At 38.0% G+C, this 24346-nt stretch overlaps 1 protein-coding gene across 1 annotated transcript; it reads right to left on the reverse strand.

Annotated features, from left to right (window-relative positions):
- Positions 1-972: 972 nt before the first annotated feature.
- LOC133131700 (mucin-2-like) lies at positions 973-24282 on the reverse strand. The gene is made up of 14 exons (XM_061247113.1): positions 24235-24282; positions 17259-17321; positions 16772-16956; positions 15649-15710; positions 14797-15204; positions 14505-14558; positions 13703-13839; positions 10560-13396; positions 10125-10186; positions 9670-9818; positions 8659-8987; positions 3827-3888; positions 3385-3533; positions 973-3075 (listed from the first exon to the last, which is right to left on the reverse strand). The coding sequence occupies exons 2-14, from the start codon at positions 17296-17298 to the stop codon at positions 2972-2974; spliced, it is 4578 nt and encodes a 1525-aa protein (XP_061103097.1). The 5' UTR covers positions 17299-17321; positions 24235-24282; the 3' UTR covers positions 973-2971.
- Between the last annotated feature and the right edge of the window lie 64 nt (positions 24283-24346).

Genomic DNA, 24346 nt, shown 5'->3' on the forward strand with positions numbered 1-24346 from the left:
CACATACAGTAAATCTTGGAAATCAGTGATAACAGTAAAGGTTCTGTAAAGATGAATAAAGAATATCATGTTCATGAAAAGGAAAAACACCAACATCACTAGACGCCTGACAAAAATATAAAATGAGCTATGACCGTTTGCCGTGCAGATCACTACACTATACAAATGATGTAAACTTATACTATTTTGTCCCTTAAATCCAGTTCTATCACCACCAGATTCTATTCATTTTAAATCTCCTCAAGCTTGTGGGTTTGATTTGGTTTGGCTTGAAAGTTCATTATAAACATTGTGATATCACAAAACAGCCACCTTGAGAAGATTTGTACTTGGTCAGACCAGAATTACGTGAGAAGCCCTGAGAGCAGGACTGCACAGATAGGAATCCATGATAGCAGCGAAAGGCCAGTCGTTAAGGTTCTGTACTGATAAATGAAAAATGCAGAACATTCAGGAAATGCTCAAACAGGAACTGTAAGGGGGGGAGCAGCCAGGGTGGAAACCCAGGAGCAACGCAACAGGAAACACAGGTTTAAAAGCAGGTTTAATAAAGAAAACTATAACAAAGGGACAAAATAAAAACTCCCCAATGAAACGGAAGAGAAAAAAAACTCTGGCGGCGCCAACACAAAGCAAACTGCTAGGACTGGGTGAATTCGTAGAACGAGGAAGAAAGAATAATCTCTGGGTCGTGCCAACTGAAAACACCCAAAATAACTGGGCGAACGACATGCAGGTTAGACTGATTGGAGAATCTAAATTGCCCGTGTGTATGTGTGAGTGAATGGTGTGCCCTGAGATGGGCTGGTATTCCTGCCTTTCGCCCAACGTATTATTGGCCCCCCTGCGACACTGTTCAGGATAAGCGGGTTAAGATAATGGATGGATGGATGGATAAAATAAGAATAATAATAAAGCAGAAAGATTTGTTTTGTATGTTGCTTTGGATGAAAATGTCTGCAAAATAAAATGTAATGTAATATTTCTCTTTATTTCACCTTGGAAAACAAATACCGTAAACAAATACCATATATAGAATAATTTATCTAAGTGTACAGAAAAAGGAACGTCAAATATGACAGAAATAAGACTCATGTGCTCATTCATTTTTTTTAAATTACCTTCTACCCAAGTGTATGGATACACACCTTGCATTCTCTGCCCATATTGATTACCTAGGTCATCACTGCAAATGAGAACTGACTTCTCAGTTTATCTACATTGGGCTCCAGAATTATTGGCACCCTTGATAAATATGCACAAAAAACTGTAAACTAAAAAAATAATAGTCATTGACATAAACTTTATCTTCCAACATGTGTAAAGCAGTGTGCTTTATTAATGATTCAATGGAATTAACCAAAGTCTTACATTTTTCAAATAATATTTTTTCCCCCAAAAACAGGTTCCTCAATTATTGGCACCCCTGGTTTTGTATTTTCCTATAATTTGTGATAAGGTTAGAGATTTGGAGGGATGTTAATTTCAGAGTCATTAATACCCTAGGGATACCCCCCTTCTTAAACATTTCTGTGTGGATCTTGTGTGTTTGGAGTTATTGTCCTGTTCAACCTATGATCAGGTAGAACCAAATTTCTGCGTAGATTTCCTGGTGCTTTGTTGAATTAATTGTACCATTGATCTTAAATAGTGATCCTGGACTGCTGGCAGCAAAACATCAATGACCCACCTCCATATTTGACAGTAGGTAGGTATGTCCTTGTATCAATTCCATTTTGCTGCCATGTCGATTGTGTGTATGGGAAAAATATTATTTGTTTGATTTTATTTACAATAATTGTTAAGGGTGCCAATAATTTGATTACCAAAGAAAAAACATTGAAACATGAGAGTAAATGTATGAGTGTGTGTTAAAAGTATATATTGTTCTCATACGTTTGAACATAAAATATAAAACATTTTGTTTATTATATTTATTTTTTCTCCCAATTTTATTAAGGGTGCCAATTCTGTACCTGTTTAAATAAAGGTAGTGTGTTCTGTTAGGGACTTTGTGCAAGTGAGGGCATCATTAATTGAAGTTGAAATAAGTTGAAAGTTGAAGCTCAGCTGAAGAATTTTCAACCTGTTTGTCAAGGTAGTTTTAGACTAGGGGCATGTTGCATCACCATTCTGTGAATGACTGATAAGGTGCCTTTGAGCGTATTGCCCCATGCAACATCCCTGCCCATTCCAACTTAATATTTTAACCTCATTCTCATACATACAGTCCCCTCCAAAAGTATTGGAACAGCAAGGTCAATTCAAGTTTTTGTAATACACTAAATACATTTGGGGTTAAGATAAAAAAGAGACAAGGGTTCAGAATTTCAACTTTTATTAAAAATGTATTTAATTGAGCATGCAAACAACAACTAAAAGAGGCTGCAGTAAAAGCCTATAAAAGCATCACAAAAGAAGAATGTAACAGTTTGATGATGTCAATGGGTTGCATGCTTGATGCAGTTATTGCAAGTAAGGGATATGCAACCAAATATTAAGTGCCATTTACTTTCATTTACTTAAATACTCTCTGTTCCGATACTTTTGCTCACCTAAAAATTGGGTGGTCTGATACCAAAGGTGCTGTGTTCTAAGTAGTTTAACACCTCTATGTGTAAATACCACAAAATAAAAGCTGAAATTCTGGACTATTGTGTTCATATTTTTATCTCAACCCCAAATGTATTCAGTGCATTGCAAAAACAAAGGAATTGGCCTTGCTGTTCCGATACTTTTGGAGGGGACTGTATGTATTCATGTCAAAAACCCATTTTTATTAGAAGGAGATAGAGTTTGTGCTTAAGATTATGTTATGTAAATTAGATAAATAGATACAAATAGTTAATAGTTACTTAAATCAAATGCTGCCAAATAAAATCTGTTGTGTGTGTGTGTGTGTGTGTGAGAGAGAGAGAGAGAGAGAGAGAGAGAGAGAGAGAGCATGCATTTGTGTGTATGCATGTGTATTTCATGATACACTCAGCATTTTAGCCAGCAGCAGAGAACACCAGGCCAGCAGGAAGCAGCTGAACACAGGAGGAGGAACAGGTGACACACCACTGGATGAGGGGCCTGTAGAGAAAATAAATACACTTAGCAACAGGTATTGTGGCATATGATTCACTCACTATTAACCTGCAAGATACTTGATTGAAAATTAACATTGGTGTGTGTCTACGTCTGTGTGTGTGTGTGTGTGTGTGTGTGTGTGTGTGTGTGTGTGCGTGCGCATGCATGCGTGCATATATTGCATCCATGCATGTGTGTGATCAGAGGTTCTGTTTTAGTAGTGGTACCACTCCTGTTATGTTATTATTGCCATTACTTTGTTATAATACTAATGAACGCATAATTAGTGTGAATACGAAAGAAGGCACTAACTGTTGGCAGAGATTGATGTGATATTGATAGGTATGGTCACATCCCCATTTTCCACAGCCTGAATCAGGACTCTGACCAGTTGATCAGTGTTAGGCACAGAGCCCAAATTTCTGAAGATCACTCCTCCTTCGGTAACAATCGACCCATTCCTGTAAAAGCAAAAGAACCCGACACAATAGGTTTATACATTGATTAGGAAAAAATAGCTAAGCAATTACTTTAACAAGTTTTTTATTGCTAATGCAAAAATGCAATGGTCATTCCTGTTTTTGTGCTTCCTTATTCATTTCAGATAGCACTTAGACTCTGCTGCAGTACATCAAACACATGTATATCATTGTGTCCGATATCATCATCATCATTGTTATCCTCATCCACCTCATCATCATCATCATCATCATCATCATCATCATGTGGTTTCTCATGATGAATGTTCACTCACCTGAACCTAAATACTATGAACTGAATAAAGGTAGTGAAGGCCCTCCTGAACACAGGTTCAAGCTGAAAAACAGCAGGTGAGAGACAGGTACATTGTGTTAAGACAGCCATTAGCTCAGACTTGTATTACTCAGCATTTATTCACATGAACCGATCAATACACTGTTATGTGGTTGGTTCATGTTTTTACCTCTACTCATTGTGGGGTTATTGGAATCTCAAAGTGTCATCACAAACATAAGTGCGTGCACATGTTGGAAAACGTGCAAGTGTAATGTTTCCATTGGTTGGCAGTTCCATTCAAATATATGTGCTTTTTATCATTTCATGTCTGTACATTTTATTAAATTTGATCTTAAATATGGTGCGTGGTCTTTATTTCTTTTAAATATGAAAAATTCTACAGGTCCTGGAACACCTCTGTTAAGGTAGATGTGATCATGAACACCAGTACGTACTAAGATATTTAAATAACAAAACATTACAACCACCCCCTATGATGTATTTAGAAATGTAGCCGAATGTAACAGAATTTTTTCCATTACAAATATACTCGAGTAAGAGTAAAAAGTACCATCCTGTAAAATAACTATTAGAAGTACAATTTGTTAAAAACATACTTAAGTAAATGTAACAGAGTAAATGTAACGCGTTACTACCCACCTCTGATATTGATATTGATATTGCCTCTAACTTTAATATGCAAAATTGCCAATAAACTTTACAGTGCACTACTCTAAGATTGTTTAAGATTTAAACCTCTGAAAGAATCCACAATCTGCCCAGTGGTGACCACATGTACAGGAGGCATTGTCAGGGAAGTTTGAGGTGAAATATTCTCAATTTCCAAATCCAGCAATTTTAACAATCAACACCCTTGTTTAATGTTTAGCACTCTGAATACAAACACATCAACTGTTAAAACCCTTCACTTATCAAAAATGTAAAATAAATGCATTCAATCTAATTATCACCTAAATATATCAATTATCAAATCAATTGCTGAATTCATTGATAGGCAGAGCAACCTGTTGGTTCAACAGGTATCAAAATGCAGAACTCACAAGGAAATTAAGATTATGATTTTAACATAAAAATCAACGTCTAAATCTAAAGACGAAGAAGTAACAAACAAAGACAAGTATCATTCACAAAATAAAATAATGAAACAAAGTTCCAAACCCCAGCGTGTGTCTTCCAAAACAGTCCCACAAAACTGAAATGAAAGTTCCAAAGACCAGATAGCAGATGAAAACATTGATGGAAAAATGCCAGAGCAGCCGTAAGGCAGAATCCAATATCACTATCTCAAGACCCCCTTGGGCCCAATATGTGCATGTGCCTGAGTTCTGGGGACCACATGATAAGGAAGATATAGAGGCACTGAAAAAGGTTCAAAGAAGGGCAACGAGATGGATTCCATGTATACAAGATAAGCGATAAGAGTTACGAGGAGAGACTAAGATGATTCTCAGGAAAAGGAGACTCGGGGGATTTGATTATGGCTTTTAAATTCATTAAATGCATTAACAAAGTGAATTATAGGTGATTCTTCAGGGTGAGTTTGGTTAGCAGAATGAGAGGGCACAAATAGAAATTGGCAAAGGAGAAATTCTTTACAGATATTAGGAAGTATTTTTTCACACAGCGAGTGGTCAATGAGTGGAGTAGCCAGTCAGTACATGTAGTGGAGGCTGCAGGGGCAGGATGGTCCCAAGTCTTAAACTAATAAACCCTCAGCATAATTTTTGGGGAGGGGGGGGGCAGTAATAGAGGCAGAACAGTATTCCCCAGTATTATGTATTATGTATTATGTATTAACAGTATTATGATTAAAACGGAGCAGGCTACTTCAGTCATGTGGACACGGCAAGTTTGCTAAAATAATTTACAAACGGTTTTGCCTGGGTCTCAACACCAATAATCAAAACTAGTTACCCAACGTTATTATATATGGCTGTAACAGTTTAATTATACTTAATATATTATAGTCCTATTTATCTGCATTAGTAAACAATTCAATAATTTCAAAATTCAATGTCTCACTAGACACTAAAAGTAAGTCCAAACACTTTAAACACAAATAAAAAGAACTTGCAAACAACTGTTTTGTCAGTATAATTTGCACAATCAAAAGCCCATAGTTAAAATAGTGGTTCACTACAGTGTATCTCCTTGACCATCCACCATCTGGATGCTGGTGTTTTTCTGAGGAAGAACTATGAAATTATTGTTTTTGCAGCTAGGCAATTATTTTATTATAGATAATATATTTTCAAATAACATCCCAACACTTTTGCAGATTTTTAAAGCTTGCAGTTTTATTTAGAGTAATTTGTGTAATTTTACTGTATATTTAGAATGGATGAATGGATGAGTGTAATCATTGGACAAAATAATTTATTGGAGATGTGCCATGTGTCCCACATATCAACCTTGAACCTTTCAGTGGGATCAAGATTATCCTGATTTTCAACATCAAAACCATCCTAATCTCCACCTTAAAATTTTGAAATACCCAACAACGAATCTAGATTTAAAAAATGTAGATTCGAGGAAGGATTGAATTACAAAATTGTTTACTGATGTGGTCAATTCAGCAAGTGCACAAATATTCCACCAAGCACGTTCAGTTCACTATTTGTAGTGTATTTCACAGTACCATTCGTCTCTCTATTGGCAAAAATTCAAGTCATATACACTACAAATAAAAGCATCTTACCTCATATAAATCACACTTGTAGGCTAGTTAGTTTTCTGGCATATGCTACTGTAAGGCCACTCCAAAACCAGAGGATTTTTCTCTCCTCAGTTGAATGAATGTACAGAGGGTTACTGATCTGATTTTCAGTTCACCAGATGAGATAGTCAGCAGTTCATACCATATTGCATTTAGTATGCATTTATTTTGGTGGGTGAGTAGCATGCCTGATCTAAAGCATGGCTGATCTAAATACTGAGGCGAGAGGAGTACCTGTTACGAGTAATGACATTTTTCTGAACATAAGTGCTGTACGAGCAATTGAATGAGTATCCGTGATGATCGGAGAATTGGCATATATATATATTTTTTTTTTTTCATTGGCTGTGGTATCAGTAAGGAATGTGTAACATAAATGTCTTACTGTTGTGTGATAGGCCAGCGAACTTTACTGCTTGAAATTAGACAGCGTCATGATGCTAATCCGAACGAGGGAAGGATTCCCATACACTGTTGCACTTGAAAAAAATCTACGAAACCGAAACATTCGCAATACATTGCACAGTGAACAAAAAAGACTAATCTCATTTCTGATTTAGAGTATAATTTGTCTATTAAGGCAAGCAACACTGGCAAGCCGTTTGCCATGCATGTGGCTTGCAGATCACAGTTGCTGTCTCTCCCTTGCTAACTTTCCTTTTATTTTTCTGCAATTTAAAACTTCCCAACACTTAAAAAGAAAAAAAAATTACCTAGATGGTCTACAGATATTCTTTGTAAAGGAGAAAGTCAGAAGTAACCATACAAAGCATTGGGACTAACCAAACAGCTGGGACTGAACGGATACAGATACAGATGCAGTACTCGCTCACCCCTTGTCAGTAGCCTACTGTTCCTTTGAAAATTCCACCCCCGTTCTCGCTGAATCTTAATTGCGATAGACGGCCTATGAGAACCAGCCAGATTTTATTTCATTCCCACTAACCTGCCTTTACCACTGACACGCATGCGCAAGCATACAAACAAATCATTGAGAGTGATGATTCAGTACACTCAGTTCTCTTTAAAGATTTGTTCAAAAATATTTGTTCATTCACATACAGCACTAAAGAGGATCACAGCTTTGAGTTTGGAAATACCCAAATTTCAGATTTAATCCCATCCAATAACTGAAATCCCATCAAAAAAGGTTTTGAAGTACTGGCCCCTGGTGTCTGATTTTCACTGAGAAGTCTCATACTCACCACCTAGCAGAATGCAGGTAATACACGAGAATGAACATGCACCATGACACACTGACACACTGGCCCACTTGGCACCAGGAGGTGTACTTAATAACCATTGAGCAACATCCATTTTTATTATGGATGTTAAGACGGTTGGAGCTTGTAATGCTTCTTCTGTCTGGTACCGTAATGGCGGAGCTCAAGCAGAGTGGGGGAGCAAATACTGGGTATTCACAATGCATTTATTTACTATATCCCCACATTGACCATACGAGCCAGGTCTCACGGCTTCTATTCTACATTTTCATATATGAATAGTGTCCACACGTCAAAACATCACCGTTAGAAATCATAACAAAAAAAGAGAAATATAGAATGCATAGCTGCCAACTCTCATGCTTTCGGCGTGAGACACACGCATTTGCCTGTTTTCACACGCACATGCAAATGCGTGTCTCAACCCGAAAGCGTGAGAGTTGGCAGCTATGAGAATGTGTAATAGCTGTCCTCTTTGTCGGTAGGCAAACTCTCAACTCTCCGACTTTTTCGCCAAGCGCAGGGCAGTGACGTTGCTTACGCACACACGCAACCCAAACATCAACTCTTAAAGAGACATACCACATTTTTTGACCGTTACAAGCTGTTCTAGTAGTTTCATAAATAATGAACATAAGAGCATGTTAATCCTCCTCCTCACTCACAGATGTCTTTCAGACAGTCCACCAATAGGTGACTGGCTAACTTCAAAATGTTGTAATTGTTATTATTTCAGGGGACAGCAAATTGATCCCTGGAGAAAATAACTGCATTGTTCAGGGATGCACAAACATTATACAGGCCTGTAAAATTGACCATCATTTCCAAAACCACACAACAAACAGCACAAATAGTAAGAGAATATCCCACCTGTGTTTTTGTCAGACTGTCTCTGTTCCTGAAGGCCTGTGAGGTGGGTTCAGAGAGTCCAGGTGTGAATTCTTCATCAGAAGAGAACTCCAACAGCAGAATCACCGTGCTTTCGGCTGTTGTTGTTGCTGCTGCTGTTGTAAGTCCTGGGACAGTGACTGTACTTACAGGTGCTAGAGTGCTTGTTGTATTTACAAAGGCTGAAGCTGTCATTACATTTGTAGATGCTGCCGTTGTTGTTGTTGGAATTGTAGATGCTGGATTTGTTGTGACACTTGTAGCTTCCATTTCCCTTGTAGATGCTACAGTTGGATCTGTATTTTGGACTGCTGTAATTGAAGTATATAATGAGGAAATTACCATCAAGTACACAGTATTTAAATTAAGTATTTATTAGACTTAATTTTTAGACTTATTGGTTTTCTGCTGCTGTAGCCTATCCACTTAAGAGGTTTGACACATTGTGAGGTCAGAGATGCTCTTCTGCATTCCTGTCACCTTCCTGTCAGCTTTGACCACTCTGGCCCATCTCCATTGACCTCTCTCATTAACAAGGGAAATGCGCAGAACTGCTGCTCACTGGATGTATTTTGGTTTTTTTAACCATTCTCTGCAAGATCCCAAGAGATCAGCCGTTTCTCAGATATATAAACCATCCTGTCTGGCACCAACAATCATTCCACAATCAAAGTCTAGATCACATTTCTTCCCCATTCTGAAATTTGATCTGAAAAACAGCTGAACCTGTTGACTATGTCTAAATGTTTTTATGTGCTTAGTTGCTGCCACATGAATGCTTACATATTTGCATTAACAAGCTGGTGTACAGATCTACCTAATAAAGTGCTAAGTCAGTTCATGCATAACCACTAATAATTTTACAACAACTGATGCTGCAAAGAACTCTTCCAAGAATACTAATAGTATGAACATGAAATAGGATAAAAGTATGTATGTTTTGAACACAATACAGCTTTAAGAAAGAGCAGTATATCAGAGGAAGAAACTGACGGGTGACAGAGATTGAGCTGACATTGATGGGGATGGTCACATTCCCATTTTCCACTCCCCGCTGCAATGTTGTTTGAACCTCAGTGGTGTTGGGGACAACACCAGAACTGTTGTAGACCAGCATTACATCAGTGACAATGGACCCAGGTCTGTGAAGTAAAAAAGCCCAGGTTTAATAATAATCTGAAATTTCAATTTGTTAACAAATAGTACATGCACAATTCACAATAGCTATCTGCTATAGCTTGCATTCGTAATGTGGTATTATTATCATCATTATTTTGGTTCCGTGAATAGCGCTGTCACCTCACAGCAACAACGTTGTGATCAAACCAGTGCTTGCAGGGATAGGCTATTGGAATCAGTTACTTAAAAACAATTTGTTGGGAGAACCAAAATTATTTTACAGTGCATCCCCACCACCATCCCTACGGCTTGTTAATGTTATAACCCACCTAAACCTGATCACAATCAGCCTAATGAAAAAAAGGAATGCTCTTCTGCATATAGGTTCAATCTGAAAAAAAGAAGAGAAGTAGATAAGCAGTAATGACAAAGGAAATCTTGGTTTTGTTCAAAGTCACAGGTTGAAAAATCCAATTCAGCCAATCACCAAGTTTATGAAACAGTAAACAGGTCGAAATTAAAGCTTTTTTGTCTTATTGTTCAGAATGAACATTTTTATTGCTTTTGATATTACTTACATATTTTATCATTGTTGTTTCCAATACTTTAAGTGAGCTTTCAGCAATTGAGCAATTGACTATCATCTATATTATGAAGATGTGTAATGCTGTACCATTGTGATTTGACCATTAATCCAAAAACGAAAGCATTCATTAGTACCAACTGTATAGCTATCAATTACAAGTGATGAAAGAACAGCCTACCTCGTCTCTTGTCCTTTGCGCCCTGTTCCTGAAAGCCAGGGACCGGCGGTCAAACAGTGCAACAACAAATATTTCATCAGATGAGAACACCAATAGCTGAGTTACAGTAGTCCCTGGTGCATCTGTTGGTGCTACAGTTGTTGTTGTTGTTGTTGTTGTTGGAATTGTAGATGCTGGATTTGTTGTGGCACTTGTCGATACTGCAACTTCCATTTCACTTGTAGATGCTACAGTTGTTGTTGTTGTTGGAATTGTAGATGCTGGATTTGTTGTGGAACTTGTAGATACTGCAGCTTCCATTTCACTTGTAGATGCTACAGTTGTTGTTGGAATTATAGATGCTGTACTTCTTGTGGCACTTATAGATACTGGAGCTTCCATTTCACTTGTAGAAGCTAGAGTTGTTGTTGTTGATGGAATTGTAGATGCTAGAGTTGTTGTTGTTGATGGAATTGTAGATGCTGGATTTGTTGTAGCACTTGTAGATACTGCATCTTCCATTTCACTTGTAGATTCTACAGTTGTTGTTGTTGTTGGTGGAATTGTAGATGCTAGATTTGTTGTGGCACTTGTAGACACCGGAGCTTGCATTTCACTTGTAGATGCTACAGTTGTTGTTGGAAGTGTAGATGCTGCATTTGCTGTGGCACTTGTAGATACTGCAACTTCCATTTCACTTGTAGATGCTAAAGTTGTTGTTGGAATTGTAGATGCTGGACTTCTTGTGGCACTTATAGATACTGGAGCTTCCATTTCACTTGTAGATGCTACAGTTGTTGTTGTTGTTGTTGTTGTTGGAATTGTAGATGCTGGATTTGTTGTGGTACTTGTAGATACCGGAGCTTGCATTTCACTTGTAGATGCTACAGTTGTTGTTGGAAGTGTAGATGCTGCATTTGCTGTGGCACTTGTAGATACTACAACTTCCATTTCACTTGTAGATGCTACAGTTGTTGTTGGAATTGTAGATGCTGGATTTGTTGTGGCACTTGTAGACACCGGAGTTTGCATTTCACTTGTAGATGCTACAGTTGTTGTTGGAAGTGTAGATGCTGCATTTGCTGTGGCACTTGTAGATACTGCAACTTCCATTTCACTTGTAGATGCTAAAGTTGTTGTTGGAATTGTAGATGCTGGACGTCTTGTGGCACTTATAGATACTGGAGCTTCCATTTCACTTGTAGATGCTACAGTTGTTGTTGGAATTGTAGATGCTGGATTTGTTGTGGTACTTGTAGATACCGGAGCTTGCATTTCACTTGTAGATGCTACAGTTGTTGATGGAATTGTAGATGCTAGAGTTGTTGTTGTTGTTGGAAGTGTAGATGCTGCATTTGCTGTGGCACTTGTAGATACTGCAACTTCCATTTCACTTGTAGATGCTAAAGTTGTTGTTGGAATTGTAGATGCTGGACGTCTTGTGGCACTTATAGATACTGGAGCTTCCATTTCACTTGTAGATGCTACAGTTGTTGTTGGAATTGTAGATGCTGGATTTGTTGTGGTACTTGTAGATACCGGAGCTTGCATTTCACTTGTAGATGCTACAGTTGTTGTTGGAAGTGTAGATGCTGCATTTGCTGTGGCGCTTGTAGATACTGGAGCTTCTATTTCACTTGTAGATGCTAGATTTGTTGTGGCACTTGTAGACACCGGAGCTTGCATTTCACTTGTAGATGCTACAGTTGTTGTTGGAAGTGTAGATGCTGCATTTGCTGTGGCACTTGTAGATACTGCAACTTCCATTTCACTTGTAGATGCTAAAGTTGTTGTTGGAATTGTAGATGCTGGACTTCTTGTGGCACTTATAGATACTGGAGCTTCCATTTCACTTGTAGATGCTACAGTTGTTGTTGTTGTTGTTGTTGTTGTTGTTGTTGTTGGAATTGTAGATGCTGGATTTGTTGTGGTACTTGTAGATACCGGAGCTTGCATTTCACTTGTAGATGCTACAGTTGTTGTTGGAAGTGTAGATGCTGCATTTGCTGTGGCACTTGTAGATACTGCAACTTCCATTTCACTTGTAGATGCTAAAGTTGTTGTTGGAATTGTAGATGCTGGACGTCTTGTGGCACTTATAGATACTGGAGCTTCCATTTCACTTGTAGATGCTACAGTTGTTGTTGGAATTGTAGATGCTGGATTTGTTGTGGTACTTGTAGATACCGGAGCTTGCATTTCACTTGTAGATGCTACAGTTGTTGTTGGAAGTGTAGATGCTGCATTTGCTGTGGCGCTTGTAGATACTGGAGCTTCTATTTCACTTGTAGATGCTAGAGTTGTTGTTGTTGTTGGAATTGTAGATGCTGGATTTGTTGATGCACTTGTAGATACTGGAGCTTCCATTTCACTTGTAGATGCTACAGTTGTTGTTGTTGTTGCTGTTGAAATTGTAGATGCTGGATTTGTTGTTGCACTTATAGATACTGGAGCTTCCATTTCACTTGTAGATGCTACAGTTGTTGTTGGAATTGTAGATGCTGGATTTGTTGTGGCACTTGTAGATACTGGAGCTTCCATTTCACTTGTAGATGCTAGAGTTGTTGTTGTCGGAACTATAGATGCTGGATTTGTTGTGGCGCTTGTAGATACTGGAGCTTCCATTTCACTTGTAGATGCTAGAGTTGTTGTTGTTGTTGGAATTGTAGATGCTGGATTTGTTGAGGCACTTGTCGATACTGGAGCTTCCATTTCACTTGTAAATGCCACAGTTGTTGTTGTTGTTGTTGTTGCTGGAATTGTAGATGCTGGATTTGTTGTGGCACTTGTAGGTACTGGAGCTTCCATTTCACTTGTAGATGCTACAGTTGTTGTTGTTGCATTTATTGATGCTAGAGCTGTAGTTGCATTTGTTGATGCACAAATCACAAACATCAGTCATGGCATGCAAAGTACATGCAACCAAATAAAAAACATGACTATTTAATTTGACATTATGTTAATTTTTCCCAAGCATTGACATTGGGGACAACATATAAAAAGCGCTATAATTACCACATGGTGAAACCAAAATGTATAACCTTTGAACGGTAGTGTACCTATTTTATAAAAAATCTAAAAAAAGGTAAGGTAGCGAAATGAGATGGATGAGATTTTCAAACACAATAGATATCATCATAATTCAGAGGAAAGAGGAAACTTACTGGTGACAGAAATTGAGCTGAGAACGATGGGGATGGTCACAGTCCCATTGTTTATCTCATTCTTTAGGGTTTCCTCCACCTGGATGGTGCTGGGCACACTGAAGCTGAAAACCAGGTCTGCTATGGTGGTGATGAACCTGTAACACAAAATGGACACTAAAATATACACTCAATGAGCACTTTAACCCCCCCCCAAAAAAAAAAAAAACGAAACAAACAAACACCTTTTTAGACATTCATTAGACTTATTGTTTAGACTTATTGGTCTTCTGCTGCTGTAGCATATCCAGAGCATATTAGAGGTTTGACATGTTGTGCTCTCCTGCATACCGCTGTTGTAATGCATGGTTATTTGCATTACTGAGCTTCAATTTGCCTGTGAGCTTCAATCAGTGACCATGGAATGATTGTTGGTGCCAGACAGGGTGGTTTGAGCATCTCAGAAACTGCTGATCTCCTGGGATTTTCACACATGCTAGTCTCTAGGGTTTGCATAGAATGGTGTGAAAAACAAAAAACATCCAGCAGTTCTGTGGGCAAAAATGCCTTGTTAATGAGAGAGGTCAGAGGAGAATAGCCCGACTGGTCAAAACCAAGAGGAAGGTGACAGTAATGCAAATAACCAAACAGTGGCATGCAGAAGAGCATCTCTGAACACACAACGCATCAAACCTCTAAGTGGATAGGCTACAGCAGCAAAAGACTTAATAACTCTAAAAATAAGTCCAATACATACCTAATAAAATGCTCACTTAGTGTACATTGATTCACATAATACCATGGTTTGTATCATACTGCTTACCTTTTCAAAACGTTGGTCACATTTGTCTGTGATGAGAAGAGCTGCTCTTCCTCACTGGAAGCAGACACAGGCAAGAGAGCCACATATAGTATATTACCATTATATATTCCTGCCATTTATCTACCCATCTGCTGAATGTCGTTGTTTCTTTGAAATCACACCAGACTGTCACATATACATATTTGCTGGATACATAATACTGTACTTACAGGTTGAACATCAGAATGGGATGTCCCCAGGAAGTGAATGCATGTAAATTGATGTTATACTGTATGTACTATTTTGTACTGACCCATCTCCTGATCCACTTTCTGATCCAATTCCTGATCCGTCTCCTGATCCAATTCCAGAGCCATCCCCTGATTCAATTCCAGAGCCATCTCCAGATCCAATTCCAGAGCCATCCCCTGATTCAATTCCGGAGCCATCCCCTGATTCAATTCCAGAGCCATCCCCTGATTCAATTCCGGAGCCATCTCCTGATCCATCTGCCGATCCACCCCCTGACGCTTCTCCTGATCCTTCTTCTGAACCACTACCAGAGCCATCTCCTGATTCAATTCCTGATCCATCTCCTGATTCAATTCCTGATCCATCTCCTGATTCAATTCCTGATCCATCTCCTGAATCATTCCCTGATCCGCTTCCAAATTCATCTCCTGATCCATCTTCTGATGCATTTCCTGAGTCCATATTCACACTGGAAGCAGAAATGTTAGTTGGAGATATACATATTAGTTAGTTTTTAGCTGGCACCAAAGCGATTTAATTACACTAAGCACAGACCAATCCCCCCCGGACCAATGAGGGGTAAAGGGGCTGATCTTACTGTGGCTACACTTGGGCATTTCACAAATAATTGTCACGACAAGTTTCACAGTAACCTGTAAACCACAGTAAACCACACAAGAGCAAACCTAGGACAAGAGTGGAAAGGAAAAACTCCCTGGCAGCAGATAGAAAGAAACCTTGGACCCAGAATCAAGGAGGGAGCCAAACCTCCTCTGCTTGACAAGTAACAGCTATTTGTTGATGTCATATGGCTTGATAAGACTACATTTAAGTACAAATGCATAAATGTAATTATTTTCATTGCCATCACCCCTGATAGTCATTCCTGGGGTTTTTGGATATTTTCACCTACCTAAAATGTATCCTTGTTAGCTGAAGAAAGGAAGGAAATGCATTTTCGAACACAGGTGTGAGCTGAAAAACCGAAAGCAAGAGATATGGTTAATTTAATAGTGTGGGCTCTCATCATCAAGTTCTGTAAGTCTTTAACCCTTTGAAGAGTAGGCTTTTTGCAATGTTTTTTGCATCTAAAGTCTAGAATTCCATTGCTTCAAATAATCAGCAATGAATAGAACATTCTAATCACATAGTATTTGTGAGCTTATGCCTTAAAGGGTTAAAAAATATATAGTAAAACTCAGTATTTAGCGCCACATATCTGTCATTTTCCAGGAAGTATTGTTTTTTGGGCTCACGCAAACAGATTGCTGCCTTGGTTAATTGGTATCCAGGTGCAGTCTAATTACCAAACCAATTATCTATTTAAGACTCATTGTCCCTCCACTCTGTGCTCGAGAGTTACATTGTGTTTCAGACACCGAGCTAGGTAGAGGTAGCCTGCAAGGCTGGTTTTTTCACTAGATATTTAAAGGTGTGTTACCCTGTATTTGGGTAACCATATCAGTTTTCCTTTCATTTTTTCTTTCACCTATTAAGTCAAAATAGACATGTACCAGGTTTTCGGTCCAAATTTAGTTGGCGTTTCGCCGGGGAGTTTTGTCCTGTTTTTGGTTTTCCCCTTTCTCCTCTAGAGTTTCCCTTAGATTATATAGGGGAGAACCATGAATTATATTAGTTGTTATCATATGTTCTGGTGGTAACTTGAAGATTCCCTTTTTGGTAGTGTCTGGTCCTTTGTCCCCACGCCCTTACACGTCTGCGTTTTTTTTTTTTAATCCTTCCTAGTTTTTTGTCCTAATTGATCTTTTTGTAAAACATTTTGTATTTGTCAGGATAACATGGCATGGTTGGTCAGTTTTTGAGTTATTGCAACCTAATGAAACTCTCAACTTCACAGGTCTGAACCTGCATTAAAGTTAACATACACAGACAAACAAGAGCTTGAGCATTTTTGATACATTTTTTAAATCATATTGGAGCTTGGATATTATGACACTTGCAGTTTAACAATTACTCTATGGGAAGACTCTCTATTTTCACAGATGCCTTCTGATATAATGCAGAACATAACTCACCTGTATCTTTGTCAGATTGACTCTGCCCTGGAAGGCCTGAGAGCTGGAGTTAGACAGATCACCAGTGACGTTTTCACAAGAAGAGAACTCTAACCTGAGAGAAAAAGTGCTATTTTGTGCTTCTGGTGGAGTTTCCATTGCAGGAAATGAAGTCTGTGCAGGTTCCAAGCTACATGAAGCTAAAGCTGTGGGCAATAGAGATGCTATTTTAAATCATTCTACAGTTATTTCTACTGAAGATATTACTGTTATTACTGTTATTGTAAGCTCCCAAATGGGAGGGTTTCCATTTCAGTTACAGGTTCAAGTAGAGAGGAACTGAGGGACAAGTAAAGATGGAATCATGAAAGCTGCCTCTCTTACAATGTCATTCTTTTTTCTTTTTTTACTTTCTATAGTTTTTACAGTAACATTATTGAATTAAGCAAATTGTCTTTGTGTCATTATTGGACTATAAAGCATTACATCCTCCTTTACAATTTCTTACCAATGGCAAATAGTCCTAATAATATTGTCTTCCACTGCATATTGATGTCCACTAATGCGTGACCTGAAATGAAAGAAATATATTTTTTATATTACAGCACTATTCATACACACCCAGTTCTGTGCCTGCTAAAAACCTACTCTGTTGGTCTTTAGTTATTAGGATGCCTATCAGTTGGTGGACAGAAGAACTAAGCGCAGATTTAGGGATGATTGAACAATGAATAGCAGGCTTTAATAACGACAGGCAGATCAAGGGAGGCATGGAGACGACTTAATCAAGCAAGTCGTATTGACCATTTTACATTAATTTTTTCCCTTGTTCCAGAGGAGGGAGAGTGAAGTCTGATCACCACATTATTGTTATGAACCTTATGACAACAGAATCTCCCCATGGGTGTGGCTACTGGAAATGTAATCAGAGCCTTCTGAATGATACTGTATTAACTCAGTGAGCACTTTAGGTAATTATTCGACTTATTTTTTCTACTTGTAGGGACCACGTAACTACATTTCCCATGACTCCACAAGACACTTCCACAGCAACACACCGGTGTGACATCTAGTTTCGGTTAAGCCAATACTGTAAAGACGGGAGCAATAAAACTTTCCCATTGTAAGAGCTAGGACAAGCACTGTCCAGCCTCTCTTTGCTTCTCTTTGACTCTCTTTTCCCATTCTTTCACCTCATCTGGCCTCCGGCTTCTACAACTGCATCACGCCTTGCTCACAAGACTCGGACAGAGGCCAAGTTCTCCACAGCGCACCAATAGGCCTCATGGATACACCCAGCTCACCTCGCGGGAAGTCAAAATGGCCTATCGTGAGTGGAAACTGCTGTACGCAAATCGCTACATCAGCGTACCACTAAAAAAGGACCAGCGGACATCTTTTTAGTGACCGAACAGACCAAACGACAACGCGCAGCACACGGGAACACCCCAGCTTTGCGTACCTCTCCAGGACATTGATTCACAACACCCTGCCACTTCTACAAGGACAGCAGCTCAGCATTCCTGGATTCCTGCATTTTATTAATTAAAATACTAAATTTGTGGTTAGATATTTCAGAGACTTTTTGCAGTTATACTGCTACATAACGTTAATTGGCACCATACATGGGGATTATTAGTATGAAACTTTGTATGTATCAATCCTAGCAACCTTTCGTGTAAAATCTTTACTTTATTTGCCGGCCCGTGCAAGGACCCTACATACTGCTGTAGCCTATCCACTTGGAGTTATGATGCGTTGTATGTTCAGAGATGGTCTTCTGCATACCACTGTTGTAATGTGTGGTTATCTGCGTTACTGTCACTTCCCTGTCAGCTTTGACCAGTCAGTCATACTGACGTCTCTCATTAACAAGGCATTTCAATCTGCAGAACTGCAGCTCACTGGATTCTTTTTGTTTTTTGCACCATTCTTTGTAAACTCTAGAGACTAGTGTGTGTGAAAATCCCAGGAAATCAGCCATTTATGAGATACTCAAACTATGCTGTCTGCCACCAACAATCATTCAATGGTCATTTCCCCATTCTGACAGTTGATGGGAACATTAACTGAAGCTCCTGACCCGTATCTACATGATTGTATGCATTCCACTGCTGCCACACAATTGGCTGATTAGATAAAATGTTTAGTGCATTACAGTACATTTACTTGTGTATGAAAATAACACAAAATGTATAAGTGACGTTTTCTTTCACAATTTAAAATCTGCTGGCCTACTAATTGTTTGGGATACTTTTAAAAGTGCTCTCTGGAGTCACACTATTCAATATTCATCTTATTTTTTGAATTCTTGTAGTACAAGAATAAAGCAAAATGGATGGAGCTTGGAGAAAAATCTACATATTTTCTTCGGAAACTTCAACATTGAAATTCTACTTAGAAGAATATACAAAAACTTGTAACAATGGAGGGAATCGTCATAGATTCTCCTGACAAAGTACTTGAAGAAGAGACCAAATACTTTTCCAATCTGGCTCCTCCAATTAATCTGAGTGAGGACCACTGTAAATGTTATAATAAGTTGTCATCCACTCAAGTCATGTAAAGGAATAATTAGGGAAGATCAGCTGTTAACAGTAATTCATTCATTCAAACTTGGAAAATCACCTGGCCTGGATGTAATTCCTATCAAAGTATATCAAGTTTTCTATGATGGAATAAAATAACCATTACTGGCATGTTTTACCTATGCTTATGAAATAATGTGTCAGGTACACAACAAGAGGGTCACCTTTCTTTACAACTGAATCAAATGTTGTGATGCTAAAATATTAGCCAAATGCATCGCTTACAGGATTAACATAATTATTTCCAACATTATACAAACTGATCAAACAGGTTTCAAGGTTGTAACATAAGGAAGATAATTGACACCATAGAGTATTATGATAATGCAAAGAAACCTGGCCTAATATTTATCACGATGACACAAGCTTCCTTCTTTTTGATGCACCACTCCCATGGAATGTGATATATGAATCTAGGTATAAAATGACAAATGATTTCTTTTTTTGATGTACAGAATGTTCTGCTTGGGGATCTTAAAAATATGAATCACACAGTTGTAAATGTTATTATACTTCTGTGTCAGAACGTGGGACAGAAGAACCATGCACAGGCTCAGGGATAAGAATACGGCAGGCTTCATTAATAAAGGGCAGATCCAAAACGTAATCAAGGAACAGGCAATGGTCGTAATCCAAGCAGATAGATACATGCAGGGTGATCAAAACAGCAGAGTTCAAAAACAGGAAGGCAGTCCACACAAGCGAAAGTACAAATACAAAATACAAAAAACACAGGGAGTCCAAAACCAGGCAAAGATCACAGCCAGAAAATCCAAAAACAAATGCACAGAAAAACGAACAGGGAAAATTGGTCAGAAAATACAGGCTAGAACTGGGGGACCAGAAAAAACAAGGGCAGACTCGGAAACAGGAAAAGAAGAACTAGCGAAGAGAAGAGTGTTAGGCCACATTGGGGGAGGGAAAAAAAGACAAAGCGAAGAAATAAATGAAAAGGAGTAGGAGAAAAGTAAAAAATATATACATTACATTACTGGCATTTGGCAGACGCTCTTATCCAGAGCGACGTACAGTTGATTGGACTAAGCAGGAGACAATCCCCCCCTGGAGCAATGCAGGGTTAAGGGCCTTGCTCAAGGGCCCAACGGCTGTGCGGATCTTATTGTGGCTACACCGGGATTAGAGCCACCGACCTTGCCTGTCCCAGTCATTTACCTTAACCACTACGCTACAGGCCGCCCCTATATATATTGTTGGAATATGATAAAACTGTTATTGTTAATTGTTGGGTTTTTTTTGTTGACTTTTTTTTGACAAATTGCATGTATGACACTGACTTTTCTTTCCAAATAAATATTGTACTGTATGTAAAACACTGTCCCCAAAAGTGTGGGGGGGGGATTATATATATATATATATACATATATATATATTATATATATATATATATATATATATATATATATATATATATTATATATATATATATATATTATATATATATATATATATATATATATATATATATATATATATATGTATGCCTGTGTGGACTGCCTTCCTGTTTTTGCCTGTTTGCTGACTACTCTTCTGATCACCCTGCATGTATCTATCTGCTTGGATTATGAATTATCATCAGAGATGAGCTCTGAGTAATCAATTAGAACTAAAACCAGCCTTATGTTCTTAAAGATGTACAGCATCTGTTGTTCATAAACCCGACTTATTATGGCAAATATAATAGTAAATAGCTTATAATAATTGTTGAGTAAACTGATGGCCCACCAATTATCAATCTTTTGGTTTTCAGTCTTTTTTAAGTTGAGGTATCAAACAGATTACACCCTGGTTTAGATTTTTTAGACTGGCACCAGTAAAATCAGATGTGATTCCATTATTTCCTAGTGATGTCATATTTTAAGATTAATAATGACATATATGATATCTTCTACTTCATGATGAGAATCACACATTAATTTTGTTGAATAAGGGAATTTACCCAATTACAATAATTTGAGAAAGCCATTGTGGAATCCTTGTTGAACTTAGATAAATGTAAGATCCTGTAGCACAAAAGTCAAAACAAAATTTGAGATCAGCCTCATTTATGGTGGCAAATAGTACAGAAAGAGTAAGAATGTACTGAGGCAAAGCTTTGCTGCAGATGAGAAGTCATATGCACATGAAGTGGTAGTATCAGAGACAATCAGATATAGATTGGGCCTGTCCCACCTGATACCTGACCCATAAAATATGATCGTTTTGGGAGCCAGTATCAATCCATTGGTTGCATATGAGCTCCATAATTACTTGGACAGAGATATACTGTATTTTCTTTATATTTGGCTCTGTACTACACAATTTTAAGATTTGTAATCAAACAGCATGTTTTATGCCGTGTAGAAATTACATGTTTTATACATAATCCCCCATTCTGGGTAACATAATGTCATGTTTAGTATTTATTCTGTTAAGACCATTCTCCATAAGACCCCCACCATCATGTTTCACAGATGAGGGGTGTGCTTTGGATCTTGAGCAGTTCCCTTTGGCCTCCACATGTGTCAGGTTAGGTTTGCTCCTGCTATTTCCCTTGACCGAGAACCTTGGCCCTTGGCCTCTTTTAGGCTATTCTGGGCAAGCTGCAACCTGGCCACCATGTTTTTATAACGAACTAGAGGTCTGCATCTTGCAGTGTAGCCTCTCTAGTTCTGTTTGTGAAGTCTTCTGCACAGTAGTCACTGACACTTTTGCGATAACTGAGCTCACCAGTGCTCTTGGCCTTTCTTGAATTTGATTAGCACATGATAAAGCACATCTCTGGTCCACATATTGACAAATACCGATAACAGTCTCTGAAGGCAAGCAAAAGCCTAGAATGAAGACGAGATACTGATAACTCTGTTATACCTGCCCCTAGGAAGCTATTGAACACACCTGAATGATCAGAAACAGCAATGAAACCATTTGTCCGAAGCAATATGGTACCCTGAAATGGGAGGACTATGTACAAAAAGTACTGTAATTTCTATGTGGTGAAACCAAAATGTATATACTATCAAATTCACCCTGGCTAACTTTAGACATATAAGACCATGCCTAACAACAGAGGCAGCTAACCTCTTTATGCACACAGTGGTCTTCTCCCACATAGCATACTGTTTCACAAGCTGGTCACAAGCAAGCATGACAATTCTGAAACCAATTGAGTCACTTTACAAACAGACCCTAAAAACACTTGACCAAAAGGCCAATATCTATCACCATTGCCATATCGTACAAAAGTACAATCTATTTAATTTTGATAGTTTTAAACATTTTGCAGATGCTTGTCTCATCTTTAAGGTTTTATATCGGCTTGCACCTCCCCCACCGAGTCAGTTCATAATGCAGAAGGACAGAGTGGCAGGGTAACAAGGGCAACTACCAGAGAGGAGTGTGTTGTACAATACAAACACAGCAAGTTTGGACAAACAGTCTTCTCATTCAGAGCCACCCACTACTGGAATGGTCTTCCTATTGAATTAAGAGAGTGCAATAATTACCTAACCTTAACACATAAACTTAAGAGATGGCTTAACAGCCAAACAAAGCAAAGCAAAGCAAACTTAAGCAAACCAAACTTGCAATCATGGATAATCATACTGCCTCATCTCTGGCACTGCCTCAACATACTCTCATTGTTTTTATATACAATATCTGTTACTTTTGAAAATTATTTTTGTTTTGTATTGTATTTTATTGTATTGTATTGAGTTGAATTGCACTGCTTGCTGAAGCATTGTATTGATAACATTAGGCCACTCATTTGTAACAACAACCGGCCACGGGACTACTGATGAAAATGAGGTAATTTGCTAACTACATTGATGTTGATTAATATGCACTATCCCTGGTAAATAGATAAATAAACAAACAAATAAATAAATAAAATAATACCCTGAACGTGAATTTAAAATTGTGGAGTACAGAGCCAAATCTAGAAAAGATGACTTTGTCCCAAGACATATGGAGCTCACTGCATGTGAAACATTGCCAATAGAAAAGGACAAAGTAGCTGTCCTTTGAGACAAGTCCATAAGACAATTATCATTAGACATTATCCATTGCCCCCACAACATGGCTGAATTACCTTACCTTTACAATGCCAACAAAGTGCAAAGAGGACACATTATAATTAGAGTTGTGAAATGTAATGCCACATGGATCACAGTGACTAAGAATAAATTCAATGCATTTTCATACGGACAGTTTCATGGACACAGATTAAGCTTAATCCTGGAATAAATTGTGTTTTGAAAGGAGAATCTCCATTCAGTGGTTATGGTATTCATCCATTTCTGGTGTTATGGTATTCAGTGAATTCCAACAACAGAATTTCATCACCTGTCCATAACACACATGGATAATGAATATACAGTATATTTATGCATTATCTTTAATATATTTTATGATCTGATAAGTATCTTATCTTTGTTCTTTTATCTTAGTATTCTTACTTTATTTTGTATTTTATTTACTTATTACTTATTTATTATTTTATTGCTGCATCCATCATGTTGTTTCTATTTTGTGTCCGATTCCACTGATGTCTTTTGTATGTTTTTATTTTCTGCCTACTGTAAAGCACTTTGAGCTGCCCGGTGTATGAAAAGTGCTATACAAATAAATAAAGTTTGAGTTGGAGTATATTACCTTTAATATATTAATTATGTATATGAATAATTGGAACATTATAAGTGTGTGATTCTCATTATTTAATCTAAATTTCAAAATGCTCAATAGTAACAACAAATTAATTCACAAAGTATGTCAGATATTGTTTATTACAGTTCAATGGAGTGGTAAATCATTTAGGCTACACCTATTCAAGAACAACATAAAAACAGTGCATGCTGGTCAGCAATTAACCAATTTAGTGAATACATTGTTACTCACCAGACAACTTTAGGATGATGTTCAGGTCTGTTTTGTTCAATACTGTTTGATAACTTGCAAAGCTATGTGGAGGTGTCATGCAAGGGTTTATATCGAGGAAGTAGATCTGAAA

Source organism: Conger conger, chromosome 6, assembly GCF_963514075.1.
Source record: "Conger conger chromosome 6, fConCon1.1, whole genome shotgun sequence".
Classification (NCBI taxonomy): domain Eukaryota; kingdom Metazoa; phylum Chordata; class Actinopteri; order Anguilliformes; family Congridae; genus Conger; species Conger conger.

Bases quoted from the DNA above. Each gene is read 5' to 3' on its own strand.
- LOC133131700 (XM_061247113.1), bottom strand. From the start codon at position 17,298: ATGCAGTGGAAGACAATATTATTAGGACTATTTGCCATTG. The intron at 15,205-15,648 runs GTAGGTGAAAAT...TTCTGCTTCCAG, and splicing joins CTAACAAGGATACATTTTAG to TGTGAATATGGACTCAGGAA. The intron at 10,187-10,559 runs GTAGGCTGTTCT...TCTTTTTTTCAG, and splicing joins CGCAAAGGACAAGAGACGAG to ATTGAACCTATATGCAGAAG.